Here is a 15382-nt window from a genome sequence, read left to right on the forward strand (position 1 = left end):
AGAAAGACTATACTAGTTCTACCACATCAATTTCTGAAAAAGGCTACCATTGGATAACCAAGAACAGAGCCAGTATAAGGCAATGCTTCCCCAACACATCCTCTTAACTTACACACACCCACACTCTATAGACTCCCTGACTAAGGCATTATACCACAGTCTGACTGTGAGATATAGATATCTATAGACTTTCTTTGATATACCTTAGTTTCTGATTACTCACAAAGTGTTAGAGATTCCATATTAATCCAGTAACAAAATAAATTAGCTCCATAAATTAATGCTAGTCTAAATAATAGAAGTGTTTAGTCACCAAAATGCATTTGTACATTTCTTGAAGAAGCATCATTAAAGCTGAGGTTCCTACCTAGTCAAGAGCGGTTTTATCAACAATGTTGCACTAAACTGTTGGGTAAGGCAATGAATATATACTCCAAAATACTTAATGTTAATATACAAATACCAAAAGTAAAACCAAAATTTCAACATGTAATCTCATCAAGAATACAGAATGACCTGAATGGCCAAGAAACAAAGTCTACATGTTTTCAAGGCTTTGACCATGTACCTTTGAACCATATTTAAGGAAAGCTCTTAAAAGACTCAAGTTTCCAAACAGGTAGACTGGCTCACCAGCCTCCAAAACAGGAGAGGCTTACCTATCACACTTTTGGCAAAAGAAGCTCGTTTGAGTGTTGCCAGACCAAGGTCTCCAATCTTGACTGATCCAGTGGGGCCAGTAATGAAGATGTTGTCACACTTTAAGTCTCTATGAATAATGGGAGGAGTGCGCGTATGTAGAAATTGTAAGCCTTTCAATATCTGACGGCACCAGCTTCGTAAGACTTTAATTTTCATCACTTTAAACCTTTTCAAATACCTAAAGAATAAAGTAACACTAGGTTAAACAGGTTGTACTAACACTGAGTACATTTTGCTGTAACATTTGCTGTACTGAAGTAAAGAAGCAGTAATTAGAGATGCACAAATTTCAACTTCATCTTCCACTCAGCCACTGCAAGACTTCAAAGGAGCTAAAGATGATTCAACCTCCTAAATCTTACCTCCTTTCTTCTAACCAGGAGAGTAATAATGCTGAAACATTAATGTGACATCCTTGATCTACAGATAATAATCTATTTGCATAAAAACTTGTCCTATGGTGATCAGACAGTTGGTTTCTAAGTTTCAAGGCACTGCTTCCCCAACAGAGTTAAAGGCATTACAATTCTTTATCTGCTCATTTAAGAGCTTTTTGCCTTCACTTTTATCCCAAAACTGCTTAAACAGCTACAATCTTTTCCTTGACTAATTATAATTGTGTGGGAAGGTGGGGCAATTGAGTCAAAATGCTAACAATAACCAACTAAGTACAGAGCTGTTACAAACAGAGAGCTCTAAAGTTTTTACACCTTATAGTTATCAATATTAGTCCAAGCATTCTGGTCATATTTTCCAGGTTACACTTCAAATCTGCTTCAAATTTACTTGTTGAATTACTGAGCAGATCAGAAATTCTCATATACCACTTCTCTGGTGCAGGATAGAGTTTGATCATCTGAATAGTACTACTCACTACTTAAAAACTATAGACAGATATGGATGAAGAAGCAAAATCTTTAAAAAGGCTCTGCCAAAGAATTAACACATGAAGTCAGTAGCCTTTTGCAGGTAGAATATAACTCAACCTTGGCTGTTCTAACAGTGCTGCTTTTCAAAATTCCATGAAGAGTCAAAATCCATATCAAAAACATTTTTTCAATGCTTGTGACCTCTGACTGAATTTATTCTATTCCTTAACTTTAGATTAGAGATGACACAAGGTGATAGTACTTAAGTGCTTTCCAGCAGTGTATTCTCACAGCCTCTCTTTAGGTAAAATAATCTCAACTGAGGAGTTGTGGCTTCCCTCCTTTTTCAAGAGGGCTGAAACACACTCAGATAAAGGAACTAGCACACTGTGTAGAGAAAGGACTTCATTCTTATTCAGTTGGTGTTACTCAGGCAGTCTCAGATAACAACCAGTTTCACACTACTGCAATACAGGTAGTAAATTCTGTGACCAGTATGAAGTCTATCAACTATAACCTTAAAAAAAAAGTCATGTTCAGTAATTCTCTGCTAGTGTCAGTCTTCTGCATACCTGGGTAATTGGGAAAAAAATCTTGATGAAAATATCACTTGAATCAACATCAAAATACAGTGTATTAATCCCTTTTACTGTAGTTTCTCAATTTCCAAAGAATATCTAGAAAAATCAAGTTGCTAACAATAATCCTGCTGTGAAAACAGATCTACAAAAGCAACGGGGACACAGTTCTAGAAAGAAATCAAGTCTAAAAACAGAATGTAAAGACAGGCAGGGAAAAAGCCAAGCCAAGGAAGAAGGCAAACTGAAGGAGGTTCTGAATCACATCAGCTACCACTTGAATTTTTGCTACTGACACAACCCTCATTCATCTCTCTTGAGCCTGTTCCAAAGATCACATGGTAGGGGCACTTCAGTTCAGCATCTGGAATCCTTAATTACATTCTTGGTTTCAAATATGCTAGTCTACTGCCAGCTTCTCACTGTTAAAGGACCTGGGGTCCAACCATCACCCAGCATCCTGCAGTGTTGCTGTCATTTTTCCGTAACAGTCATGAACTAAGTCACATATCACTTAAGGCAGAAACAGTTTTTAAATGAAAGCACCTACAAATACATAAAAATACACAGACACGTCTACCAACCAATGTCTCCCATTTTCCTAGTATCATAGAATAACTCCAGCTCGAGAAAACCTCAGGAGGTTTCTGGCTTAAATCAGGCATGGTTACTCTGGGCTGTACCTAGCCAGGCTTCTCTTATCTCCAAGGCCAGAACTTGAACAGGTTGCCTAAAGATGTTGTGCCATTGCCTGACTAGCACTACTGAAATAGCTCCTCCTTACATAAGCCTGAACTACTTCTATTTCAAATTATGTCTACGGTCTCTAATCCTCTCACCATGCATCACTGCAAAGAGCCTGACTGACTCCCTCACATGCCCTGGAAGGTTGCTGTTAGGTCTCCTCCAAAGGATGCTCTACTTCAGGATGACCAAGTCCAGTTCCCTCAGTCTCTCCTGACAGACCAGGTAGTCCAGTATCTGGTCATTTTAGTGGTGCTCCACTGGACTTGTTCCTGCTTCATCAGCAGTTTTCTTACCTATTTTACAGGATAGCAGTAATTTTTTTTTTTAAATATAGGTATTTGACCTTTGCATAGGATACAAGCAAATACGAGAACATGAAGTTTTCTTAATATTTAGCTTCATTGAATAGAGAGAAACAGGAACTAGACTCTGGCTTTGTCTCAACATTGCTATTTGGTTGGGTTTTTTTAAAAACAAGAAAGCTGATGATCTATGGCATCTCAGCTAAAGTAACAATGGAAAACCCTACTAAGTTAGCAGAGGTGCTTATTAAAGTGATGACACGATCCTATCAGATCATTGAAAGGGATCAGGAACACATAGTGCAACAGCCTTAGACAAAACAGGTGGCTGAGACTCAGATTAAAAACTGCTGTCTTCATTAACAGTAAAATTAAGACTTAAAATAGACAAAAGCATTTTTTCCCCCAATATTTTAATTCCATGACAGCATACAATATCAAAAAGCTGTTTAACTCTTTACAATTGAGCTGTAAACTTCTTCATTTGTATGCAGAAGTTCAGGGACTTTCTTCATGCTAGATTAGAAATTTGCCCAGATAGCATTTGAAAATACTTACGGCCACAATATTTTAACATTATTTATGCGTGTGTATGTGTGTGTATATATCTAAATGCATACAAGGAAAAAAAAGGAAAATTTAAGATATCATCCCACTTTTCTTCTATTCCCTTTTTACATCAAGTGACAACAATGTCTATGTCCCAAGTCTTAAAAGCAAGGAAGGTGCCATTTGTATTAAAGACAGGTAATGTAAGCATACTGAAGAGAGATAAGGAAGCAATGCTCAGTCAGCCAAATATCATAAGCAAACACTAATGTGCAGTGTAAATCTGGGAATGACAGGTACATTAAACAATTATACTAAAATCAGCACATAAAGTTTCCCATATAGTTCACCTAAGTCTCACAATTGTAACACAAACACTACAATAGTGGGGTAAAACACCTATCCAGAAGTCTACAGTTTGAAAGCTCTTTAGCTGAAGAGCCTTATTAGTTCTTTCTGTAAAAATAAAAAGACTTCGTACTTGAGAGTGCAAAATAATCCTATAGCAAACATATCTGATGCATTTCTTCCTACCAACGCCCTACTTTACAGTTGTCTATTATTACTATATCATCTTGCTTATGCCACCAAACATCACAAGTCAATCCAAGTACTAAAATCTGTCAGGGTGAGAAAGAAATATGAAAGGGAGAAAAGAGTTAAATCTAACACTACGTATTCTAGCATAAAATTAGGTAACTTTAAAGGTATCTGTACAGAGTTGTAAAAATTTCTATTACTGCTGTGAAAACAGTACATGAAGGAATAGATAAAATAACTAAGAAAATTCTTCCCTGAATATACAGCTAAAAAGAAAGTTGCAGTATCTTTAGCTCTCCAGTGCTATTTTGAGACAAATACTTCCCTATAATTGCAGTCCAGACTTCCAAAGAGCTACTCTTTTTTCCTTCAAGTATGTCCTTTTGTGGCTATCAATACACATCATAAAAAAGACAAGACATTCACAGGCTATTTTAAACAAACGAATTGCAAGTTGTTTCCAGCTCCTACAATCTGCTTACACATTTAGGATTTTAATGCCTCTCCAAGACTTAAATGGACATTGAATTAAGACAACGATCCACAATCCCTGAACTTCAAATGCTAGCAGTTTCATTTCCAGTAGGTTAACGGTGACTGGATGCTCACAAGCAAGCTCATAGCTCTGGTTTCAAGGCACATCAAGGCAAAGCCCTGATATCACTGCAACTTCAAGCAGGCTCCACATACCACCAGAGGGCCCTCGCAGCAGTTGGATTTGCTGCTGTCTATTTTTAACTCTGGCTTAAAAAAAAAAAAATAGACCTAGCTTCACTCTACTTCACAGGTTGAAATTGCAAGCATATACATACTTTCCGATTTTTGTTAGGTACTCTTCTTTAAGTTTCGGCTAAACAAATACGTGGTAGCAAGGTTTTTTTCCCCTTTTTACGTATTTTTTTACTGTATTAACACCCAAAAACTCCAAGAGAGATGACTTTAATTTTTGCTTTGAACTTCACAAATCAGCTCATGCTAAATGGAAAGCAGATGGGGAGAGAAAAATTAAAGACTGAGAAGTGAAAATAGAGCACTGTCTTCCTGAGCTCTAGAAATTTCAAAGTTTTACGTGTACACTTACCATGATATCACAAGGAAGAATCTGGCAAGCTTGCTGACTTAAGGAACATTCCACCATACCCTGCAGTGCTATTAGGACCTCTCCTAAAACAAGGATTTCCTTACAGAAAGTTAATTCTCAGCAAAAGAACTCTGTTGTTATCTCTTCTGAAATAGAATCTATTTCTAGTGCTCTGATTTTGTGCTAATGATTCTTATATCCTTTGACATGCTTTAATTTACTTACGTTTTCAATGTTCCAGATGTCATGAGTTCCGTCACAAGAACAATACACTTTTTTCCTTTGACCGTAGACTCCCAGGAATCATAGAACCTGACAATATTGGGATGCTGAAGTCCTTTCAGCATTCCAGCTTCCTCTTTAAATCTTTGTCGCTCTGACTTGGACAGCTTTCGATCCTAATGAAAAAGAAAAGGTTTATCAGAAAGCTTTCCTTTATTTTATCTCAGAGAAGCAGCAACTTGAAACACAGTTGGGTACATTAAGCAAATAAGTAAGAATCAGCAGTCTTAAATGGCATTTGGTTTGCAATTACCCTTAAATATTCAATTTCAAAGACGTTCTACCACAGTCCTTATCATACATTTTTCCTTCCAATCTGATTGCTTTGCAAAGTAAGAATTGAGAGTCTGTAGATTATCTCCTCTTCCCACCACTTGCTTCCCTGCTCTAAAAAATTTAGCCATTGCCTCACTTGAGGTGGAAGTGGGACATAATGTCCTCAAATAGTCAAGTGTTAAAAAAATTGGACCATTTAAAGCATCTCTCTCAAGTTGAACATTCTATGATAATAATCTTTAGTTACTCCTATGTGGGTAATATCCAGAGCCCTGGTAACAGATCAAGTTAACCTTTTAAGTAAGGTGTAGAGCATCAATCCTCTCTCTAACATACAGTGTGGACTTACAACTGTAGAAGAACAAGTGAAAGAGTTGAATTTTGTTTGATTAGAAGCACAATTACACCACAGAGCAAGTTTCCTGTAACCTAGCATCAAGGAAAACAAAAACATAAGTCACAATAGAGACAGAAAGCAATCTTTTGGCCGAAGACAGAATATGAAAAAGCATTCCAGGTCAATAGTGTTGTATTACCTATCAACAATTGGCTCTAAGATCATCAAGACTCTGAGTAACTATTACCAGAATAAGCTGCATATCTCAAAGGAAAATGGTCTCCTTGTGTAATTCAGTGTTTTCAGTTTGCCATTAAGGTAGTGATGCCCTGGTCACACCAATCGACTGACAAGTTGGATCCACTTGTATTAAAAAAAACATTTCAGTATTAGTCAGAGCTCAGAAATTTAGAATCGTTGTTTCCAATAGTTGTTTAGAAATAACAAGTGACCTCTTAGTCAAATCCAAGTAATAACATAAGTCACTCCATTTCATATTTCCTTTTCAATTAAAAGGAGTAAATGAAAACATGTAGAGTTGTGTACTTGTACTGCTCCCAAACTTTTACTGTCCTCCAGGCAGTAACTACTCTTCCTTTGTTTACAGGTAATAGTTTTTTCTCAAGATCATTCAGCCATGCTAAATCATCCTATATTCAATTATATCATTAAGTTTTTCTAGGAGGTTCACAGAGTATCTTTGGGCATGGACAAACTTCATTTCCAGATGAAGGTCCAATTTTCATCAGTGTAAAAGTCTTACAGGGGAAAGTTTGAAAATAGTTTTAAAACTATCTCAGGTGTCAGTATCTTATCAATGCCTGTGAATGTCAATCACACACATACAGATCTCTGGAAGAGGCTGAATTAAACCTTGCAAATTTAGACTAGAGGTACCAAAAACATTTGATCCTGCAACTATTTCACTCTGCAGAAGTTAGCACTATCACCTCTGACTCCCCCATAAGCACACCTGCACAAATAAATTACTAAACACTCTGCAAACATTTAAGCATTCATGTCTACCTGGTTTGGGATTTTTTTTTAAATAGGGAAGTAATACTTCCATTTGAGCTATTTTACCCATCTAATGGCTTTCCTTTCATTACAATAAATCAGACAAGTTCTGTTCAAAACTTGTTAATTGCTACCAACAGCTGTGACAGAGCAGCACTGAGTTGCAATAGGTTCATCAGTCAACAGACCATACACTTTTGCTTCTAAGAAACAATCAATGCTTCAAGCAATACAAAAATCACAACATCATAATCATTCTTACAGTAAAATAAAGCAGTTCTCACAGCCTCTGCACTTAACGTAATCCACATTTACAACTATGACATATAGTTGTACATTCAATTATTCTATATGATAATTACAAAAATAAGGCTGGAACAGTTACTTTTATATCACTTAAATTTACTTAATATGAACATTTGCATTCATTTTTGTCCAAATTTTGATTACATTTGAATTAAGTTGCCCTTATTTTGTACATTTGAACAAGTTACCTATCACAAACACTACTAACCCATTTCAGACTGCACTTGAAATTAAATTCTCCTCAATCTATGTAAACCTAATCTCCCTCAAGGGCCTTTTTCAGTTTTTCCTAACACTGTACTACTTAAGCCTCAAATAGAAACTAGCAAGTGCTAATCACTCTTATCAATGAACAGACTCTTAACCGGCATGCATATTTTGACTCACTTCTCTTTCTGGTCACATCAAGGATAGCATCGTGTTCCTGCACATCTATCTGTGAGGTTTAAAACCAACACTCAACACTTCAGTGCTGGCATTAAATAATTTTAAAAAAAAAAAAAACCCACCAAAACACACCACCAAGACAGTAACAGCATACAAAGTAATCCAACACTTCACAGTGCCCTAATGATGTGTGACAAGTTTGGACACAAACAGAGGCCAACAAATTTCATTCAGGGAAGACAACTATGGTTTTGCAACCAAGGAAACTTTGCACCCTCCAGTAGTATATTGCCACAGCAAAGTGAACATTAAATAGACCTGTGAGGAAAAGACAAGAGAGGCCACTTGTTTCATAAGACTAGCGATGCATACTACCTTTAACATCTTGGATACACAACTCATACTCATCCCTTACAGGTTTTTTTTATATTCTCTTCCTAAAGGTACACTTGTCCTAAGTAACGGAAGAGGGTGAACATCCCTTAACAACCCCATGACCCCATTCAGAAAAAATATCAGGTTATGTACAATCACACCAACGAAATACGTCTGTACACACTACTGGTTCACCTTGTACAAACCACATTCTTAACGCAACTTGCAATGGCTAACATAATATTTAAAAATTACAAGCACTCAAGTTTTGAAAGTGTATTCCATATACTAGAACCTTAAAACATATTACACAATAAGATTTCCCAGGCTACAAAGATACGACTGGAACAAAGCCCATCCCAAATACTGCATGTTGGCATCATTTGAGCTACTAGTGCATTTGCCCAGCAAGTGTAGCAACTTCATGCTCTCTCGTACACAGATGCAATTTAAGCAACTGCAGTTATTAAAATATTGAGATAAACAAGAAAAACAGAGCATCATATGTCATCTGGGAGACTGAGAAACGATGCTACTAGCCACATTAAGCATGAATACTTGGGAAGAGGCAGGGAATGAGAACATCTTGGTACCATGTGAAATCCACCCACAAAGTTGATGTACAACAGAGCTGTACCAGATAGGAAGAAGCAATCATCGCTTAGTGCAAATTTAAAAGAGCATCTTTTAAAAAATTTGGGAAGGGGATAGCTTTCAGTATCCTCAGTTCTAAGTGTATACCCCAAGAAACTAAAAAATCTCAGGTGTATCCTTCCACCAAGACAACTACTTGGGGCAATATTCAGATTCCACTGCGGCCTCTAAGGGGGAGTCTGCAGGAATGCAAGAATCTCAGCTCCATCTCCAACTCTAAAGAGGTAGCAAAATGTTTGTGGCTTATCACCAAAATCAGCACTCCATTTACTTAAATTATCTCAAGGGTGAATCAAATAAGCAGATCTACCCCCTGTACCCTTCTTCCTGCAACTTGCAGTCTAAACAGATACATAGACGCATCATTTCGGCATATAATTGCTGCTTCCATCTAGAAGCAAAGATAGAGGTTTTTGGAACTTAACATTCCAGCATCACAAAAATTAGTTAAATTTATTGTTTGCTATGATTTTTATTTTATTTTTAAACCAAATAGCCAGACATTAAACAAAATAAGGAGATATACAGGATGCTTTTTCATAAGCCTGGGCCACTTGAACAGTTTTGTTTAAAAAGCCACCGCTTTAAGAACAGTTAATATAGAGCTTGATATCGTATCCTCAAAGACCACTTTGTTTTGGAATTCTTACTAATAAAAGTTAAAAACAGACACTCTCTCTCCTCCTCCACTCTCTTTTTACCATAATGAGGCAACCTTAAGCAGACAAGAGAGTCTTGTAAGTCTAGAAGTTAGCAAAGCATATTCTTATATCTTGGTTAGCACATGTCAAGCAGATACAGCCCAAATATTTTAATATACATGAAGCCGGCAAACCGCAGGAGAGCTTGCTTCCTAAAATGGATTTAACCATCCTATAGAAAGGCTATCATTGTTCTTCCTGGATTGATAATTTTCCTGGAGGACTTCACTGACACATCCCAATCACTGAGCTGCCATTGGAACAAACTGAAACAGATGCATCAAGCCCACTCTGTTCATTTCATTCATTCCTTTCCACCTACATTAAATTGTTTTGACAAGCCAGGACAAACTGCAAGGCTTCTCAGCACGTGACCCACAGCTCTGCAGTGCCAGGGGCCTGAACAAGCAGCAAGTGAAACAATTGTTCAACTCAGAACAATTCAATAAACTTCTCTTATCTGTTTCCATTTATCCATGTACTTCCCCTCAGATTTCTTTTGGTCAAAAAAGAGCTAGAGGCATTTACATTATTCAATGTAGAACAGGGACATCTGTCATTTACGATAAACCAAGTATAGGCTTATTCTTGCATAACTTAATTTATAGAAGCTTAGATTATGCACAACTGCTACTACTGCCTTTCTACCCCTGTACTTGAGTGTCTTATATAAATACAAAAACATCCAACTCAAAACCAAAACAACATCCCACCCCTAAGATTAGCTATTATAGCAAGCCACAAAAAACAAAGCTCATCAGAAAAAAAATGCCTCTATCCCTTTGGTGATTTTTCAGCCAAAATGTAACAGCTATTCAGCATCCTTAACAAGGAAAGAAAATACATTTCAGGCACCTAAATTAATCTTAAATTTCAAATGGGTTGCTCAAATCACTATTGTGTCTGAGTAATTTCTCATACTTTTTCCTTTTTAACTTCCCACAGCCCTTCTGAATTCTGCCCCATTAATATTGTGGCAAGAAATCCCACATCTATAAGCCCATCACACTACCACAAGCAATTGCAGACCCTGTTTGAAAAACCTGAAGTAGCAGGAGAGATACCTTAGCAAAGCACTGTATTCTGCTCAAGCTATTTGAGTTTGCTTTTCATTCAGAGTAAACTCAACTAAAGGTCTTGCCTCCACTGTCCATTTTTACTAAGTGACATCAAATAGCCTGAGCTAAGTTCTCGGACATTTCACGTGGCATTAAACGGACACAGGCAGAAGAGACACACTGCACTTCACTCTCAAATACATGCTACAGGATAACAAACAAGTGAGCAACAAGAGAAATAACTCTACTTGGAATGAACCTGATCCACTAACTCATGCTATACATCCTCAAAAGTGAGTTTGTTTCTTAATAACAGTAAAATAAATATATCTAAAGTGTCATGGAATATTTATACACAATGGAACAAATCTGACCCATAATCTCCCTATGGTCTCCAGCTTCTACAAATAAGGAGACTCATAGATGATAAGAGGTCAATTTCAAACTGGATTAAAAGAAAAAGGTTCAGGGTGTATGCTGGTACACAGCTGTTCCCTCTTCCTAAATATTATGAAGATAATCAATAAAGTGGAAACAAAGATAGACTGGACACTTTACATACTACAGACAGGTTTTATAAGCTTTCTGCATATCCTACTGCTAGACTCAGAAATTCAACATAGCTACCTTACAGAGACAGTTGGTGGGTTGCTATTTAAACGACACTAGAGCAATGCTTCATAGCTTTTTTCCAAAGAGATGCATGACAAAGCACACTATAAAAATTAGCAATGAATTGTCTTCAAGTGGTGTGATCTGAAAACACATAGCCACAACAGACTCAAAAGTGCTGTTAAATTATAGATAGTCTGAATCACAACCAAGGTAAATTATCTGTGCTGAGGTTACACCAAGCAACATTTTATCAAGCCTCTCAAACATCTGAAAATTTGAGGTAAAGCCACTGTTGCTCCCAGCCTATTATTCAGAAGTAGTAGTATACAGAAGAGACAAATGTTCTTCTGTGTGCATTTCTGCAGCATATGAGAAAGGCTTTGCAAGCCTTTTAGGCGAGGTTAATGAGGGGTCATCAGAGGAGAAGCTAGCAAGACTGTGCTCTGATATTCAGTGCTGTTAATGGAACTGAGGCTTTGTGGGTTGCAGTGTTCTCATCCTGAAAAAATCTAGCAGTTAAGAGGAGAAATGAGCACAGTGACCATTGAGCTAGATTAACAAAATATCAACAAAGAATCCACTGAGCTTAAAAAAAAAACAACTAAAACAGCCAGCATTACATAGTTGGTACCCAGAAATGGAAGTCTTGGTGCTTAAGAAATGCATTTACTGCTCTTCTGTGTTAACACATAAACCACTTCAGGCTCTCCAGTGCTAAAGACTACGTAGAGAGGAAAAAAAGGAAAAGTGAGGCAAAGAGACTGTTCAAAATGCATCTTTTTACAGCAACAGACATGAAAATTGATTAAGGATCTGCACAGATCCTTCCACTAAGATACTTTTCTATAAATCACTGAACATGAAAAATGGTTAAATGAAGCTGAACAGCTGCTGTTCAAAAAGTTTGAATGCAAGGGTCTTTTTTCATTTGATAGTAGTGTTTCTCAAACACTGAGAGTATTTGAGTGCTCTGCCCGACAGGTTAACTATATATTGTTTGTAGAGTTACATAAACCTTTCGCTAACCACAGAGTTAGGAATCAGGTCTGCACAGTTAATGGATGCATTCAGTCTTCAGACAATTCCTGCTTCACACATGCTTCTTGCTACAGCTCTCCTACCTTTAGGTAGTCAACTTCTCACAGGCAAGTCTCCACAGTCTCTATAGAAGATTTTAGGGGTTGATTCCAAAATTTGCGCTTGATAATTTGGGAGACCTCAGCACACCAAGGAAGATCATCAGCTGCCAAAGATTGCCAGCTTCTCAATAAAATCAGTTTTGAAAAAAACAGTACATTAAAACCACAGTGTCTGAGGACAGCAAATGCCACATCAGGATGCCCCAAAGTAGTATAAAAGAAGTTAGTAGATCAAGAGTTGCAAGAACACAGCTGTCAACACTCCCTGGCTGCACTCCACACACACCGAGTAAAATTAAAATGGACTACCTTGCCTGTTCGTTCTTTAGATAAATCAAGTACTATTCCTCTCCCTAAAAATACATACATTAGCCAAAAAGATAAATGAAGTATTATTCCTCTCCCTAAAAATACATACATTAGCCAAAAAATAAGCTTTGGGAAAAAAAGGGAGAAAGCCCAAACCAAAAAGTTCCTTACCAAAGACAACAAAAGAAGAAAAAAAAAAAAGTCAGGCTTCATGCCATGAAGCTGTAATGTCCTAAATCCTCTCTTAGCTTTCAGAAAGCTAGGCATCTCCCAGCCTTAGAAGCTTCTTAACTATCCCTCTCAGGCCGCATATCCCCAGAAAACAGTTCTGCAAACACTTCTAGAAAGTTTTTAGGAAGAAAGAGTTTGCTTGCTTGCTATTTCAGTGTTGCTTCCATATACACAGTCACGCAACTCGGAAATCAAGATCTACATTACTCTCAAATAACTCCATGGAAGACGATTCAGTCACTTCCCTGGGTAGCCTGTTCTGGTGCTAGACAACCCTTTCAGTGAAGAATTTTTTTCCTTATCTCATCTAAATCTCTTCTGGCACAACTTGGGGCCACTTCCTCTTGCCCTTTTACTCATTAGGTGCAAGAAGAGACAGACCCTCACCTCACCACAGACTCCTTTCAGAGTTGTAAAAAGCCATAATGTCTCCCTTCAGGCTCTCTCCTCTCCCTCATCTAAACAATCTCAGTTCTCCCAGACACTCCTCATAAGACTTGTGCTTTAGACTCTTCAACTTCATTGCCCTTCTTTGGACATGCTAAAGCACCTCAGAGTCTCTTGTAGTGACAGGCCCAAACTTTCCAATCCATTTCTTTCTTATCTTAGTCTGAAGACAAAAGACAAAGTTCCTGAGCATAGGTAGTGAAACGAAATGCAAGTTAACGCTTACTGAAATTACAGTCCCACATTGCTGCTTAGCAAGTCTCCACAAGAAAAATCAGTATTAGATAATTTAGACAGTCTTCATGGAGTATGCAAATAATCTTGAGAAAGCTAACACTTAAGTATGACATACCTATCTAACACAATGGAAAACAGTAGGCTTAAAAGTCATCCATTCTATTATTAAAAGGTCCTGATTAAAGGGTCAATACTTTTTGTAGGCACTTATACAAGAAGTTTGTTGTTGTAGCAAGTTCTAGCATCACTAAACATAACTGACTTTTAACTAGTCAGAGTTATACAGTCCTCCCAATTCTTCAGCTAGAAGAGGGAAAAATTGGCCAAATCCAAGTTTCCAGGATTCCCTAATTCACAAGAACATTCAGAACAAGTCTACTGCTAACATTGTTATCACTGTACAGGAAGCATATAGTAATGAATAACTAGAACACACAAAAACAAAGATGCTTTAAAAAAAAAAAAAAAGGAAGTTAGGGACACTGCATCAGAGATGAGCTCTCTAGCTTGTGAAGATAGGAAGCCATTCACCTTACTTCCTCACAAAGGGTACATGGCAGAAGGGCAATTGGAAGTGTAAGGAGCATGCAAATACAACGTATATCATGGACAAAGCAGCAAAAATCACACTTTTGTTTCTCTGCAGGACAACAGTACACCTGAATGTTTCCTCTCTACCTAAAGTCACAAGAAATCTTCAAGCAGCTCCCAGTAACAGCTCATCTTTTGTTACAGTAGCTCTGTGGGGATTTTTATTTTCAGAATGCCAAAGATGGCTACAGTAGGACACTTCAATAACATGTGCAATACCAGATGGAATGCTCATGCTCAGTTCTCACTGGTGATAGATGCATGCATGCTGCTTAGAGACTGGGGTAGCCAGTTATAACCTCAAGTCCTTCTTGAAAAGGTAATGACAGAAAAGATAATATGTACAACTCCAAAAGGGCTAGAATAGCCTTGCTGGCTGATAGATTTCCAAAGAATTCAGATGGGAGATTTTTAGGTTATCACTTAAATATTAAGAAGACTATGACTTGCCTGGCAGCAAAGCACCTTGCTTTTCCCAGGAAAATCAAACATCAGCAAAACTGTACCACCTCCAAGTCTCTATTGGATTACTACCTTGTTTTCCAAAGCTGCGTGATGTGTGGATATATGCATTAATACAAGTCTATAACGACTACTCTCTTCACTCTCTCACATCAGCACAAACATTCAAAGGCAAAGCAAGTAGGACAAATTGAAGAACTGAACCAAACTCAACTTCACAGAAACAATGACTAAGACTAATTCGTACATTGCCTAATCCCACAGCTTCCTTTGTGAAACTTGCACTCTTCAGAATACAGCCATGAAAACTGCATAGCAGCTTAGAGTAAATTAAAAACTATATTCAGGCTTTACCAAATCAATTATGTACTTTCCTTCGTTATCAACATAACTAGTATGAGAAAAAATTTGAACAGTAGACATGAAACCTATGGCTTAGACATGACCTCCTCTGGAATCTCGAGTCCCCAGGAATCTGGTCTAAGAATGGCAAGCAACTAGTTAGGCTTCAGTCATTTCTATTCTAGGATTGCTCTAGGCTGCATTTGTGTTTCCTTACACAGAAGTCTGGAAAAAGATGCCTGAAAATG

The 15382-nt window shown here is 37.5% G+C and overlaps 1 protein-coding gene across 9 annotated transcripts in view; it reads right to left on the reverse strand.

Annotated features, from left to right (window-relative positions):
• WNK1 (WNK lysine deficient protein kinase 1) overlaps window positions 1–15382 on the reverse strand; it is a 106722-nt gene that overhangs the window by 65602 nt on the left and 25738 nt on the right. For all 9 annotated transcript variants that reach the window (XM_062010056.1, XM_062010092.1, XM_062010032.1 and 6 more), the window contains 2 exons: window positions 5594–5766; window positions 660–880 (listed from right to left, as the gene is read on the reverse strand). In XM_062010056.1, the coding sequence (XP_061866040.1) occupies window positions 660–880; window positions 5594–5766 (394 nt within the window). The remainder of the gene's footprint in view (window positions 1–659; window positions 881–5593; window positions 5767–15382) is intronic.

This window comes from Colius striatus, chromosome 1 (genome assembly GCF_028858725.1).
Source record: "Colius striatus isolate bColStr4 chromosome 1, bColStr4.1.hap1, whole genome shotgun sequence".
Taxonomy (NCBI): Eukaryota; Metazoa; Chordata; class Aves; order Coliiformes; family Coliidae; genus Colius; species Colius striatus.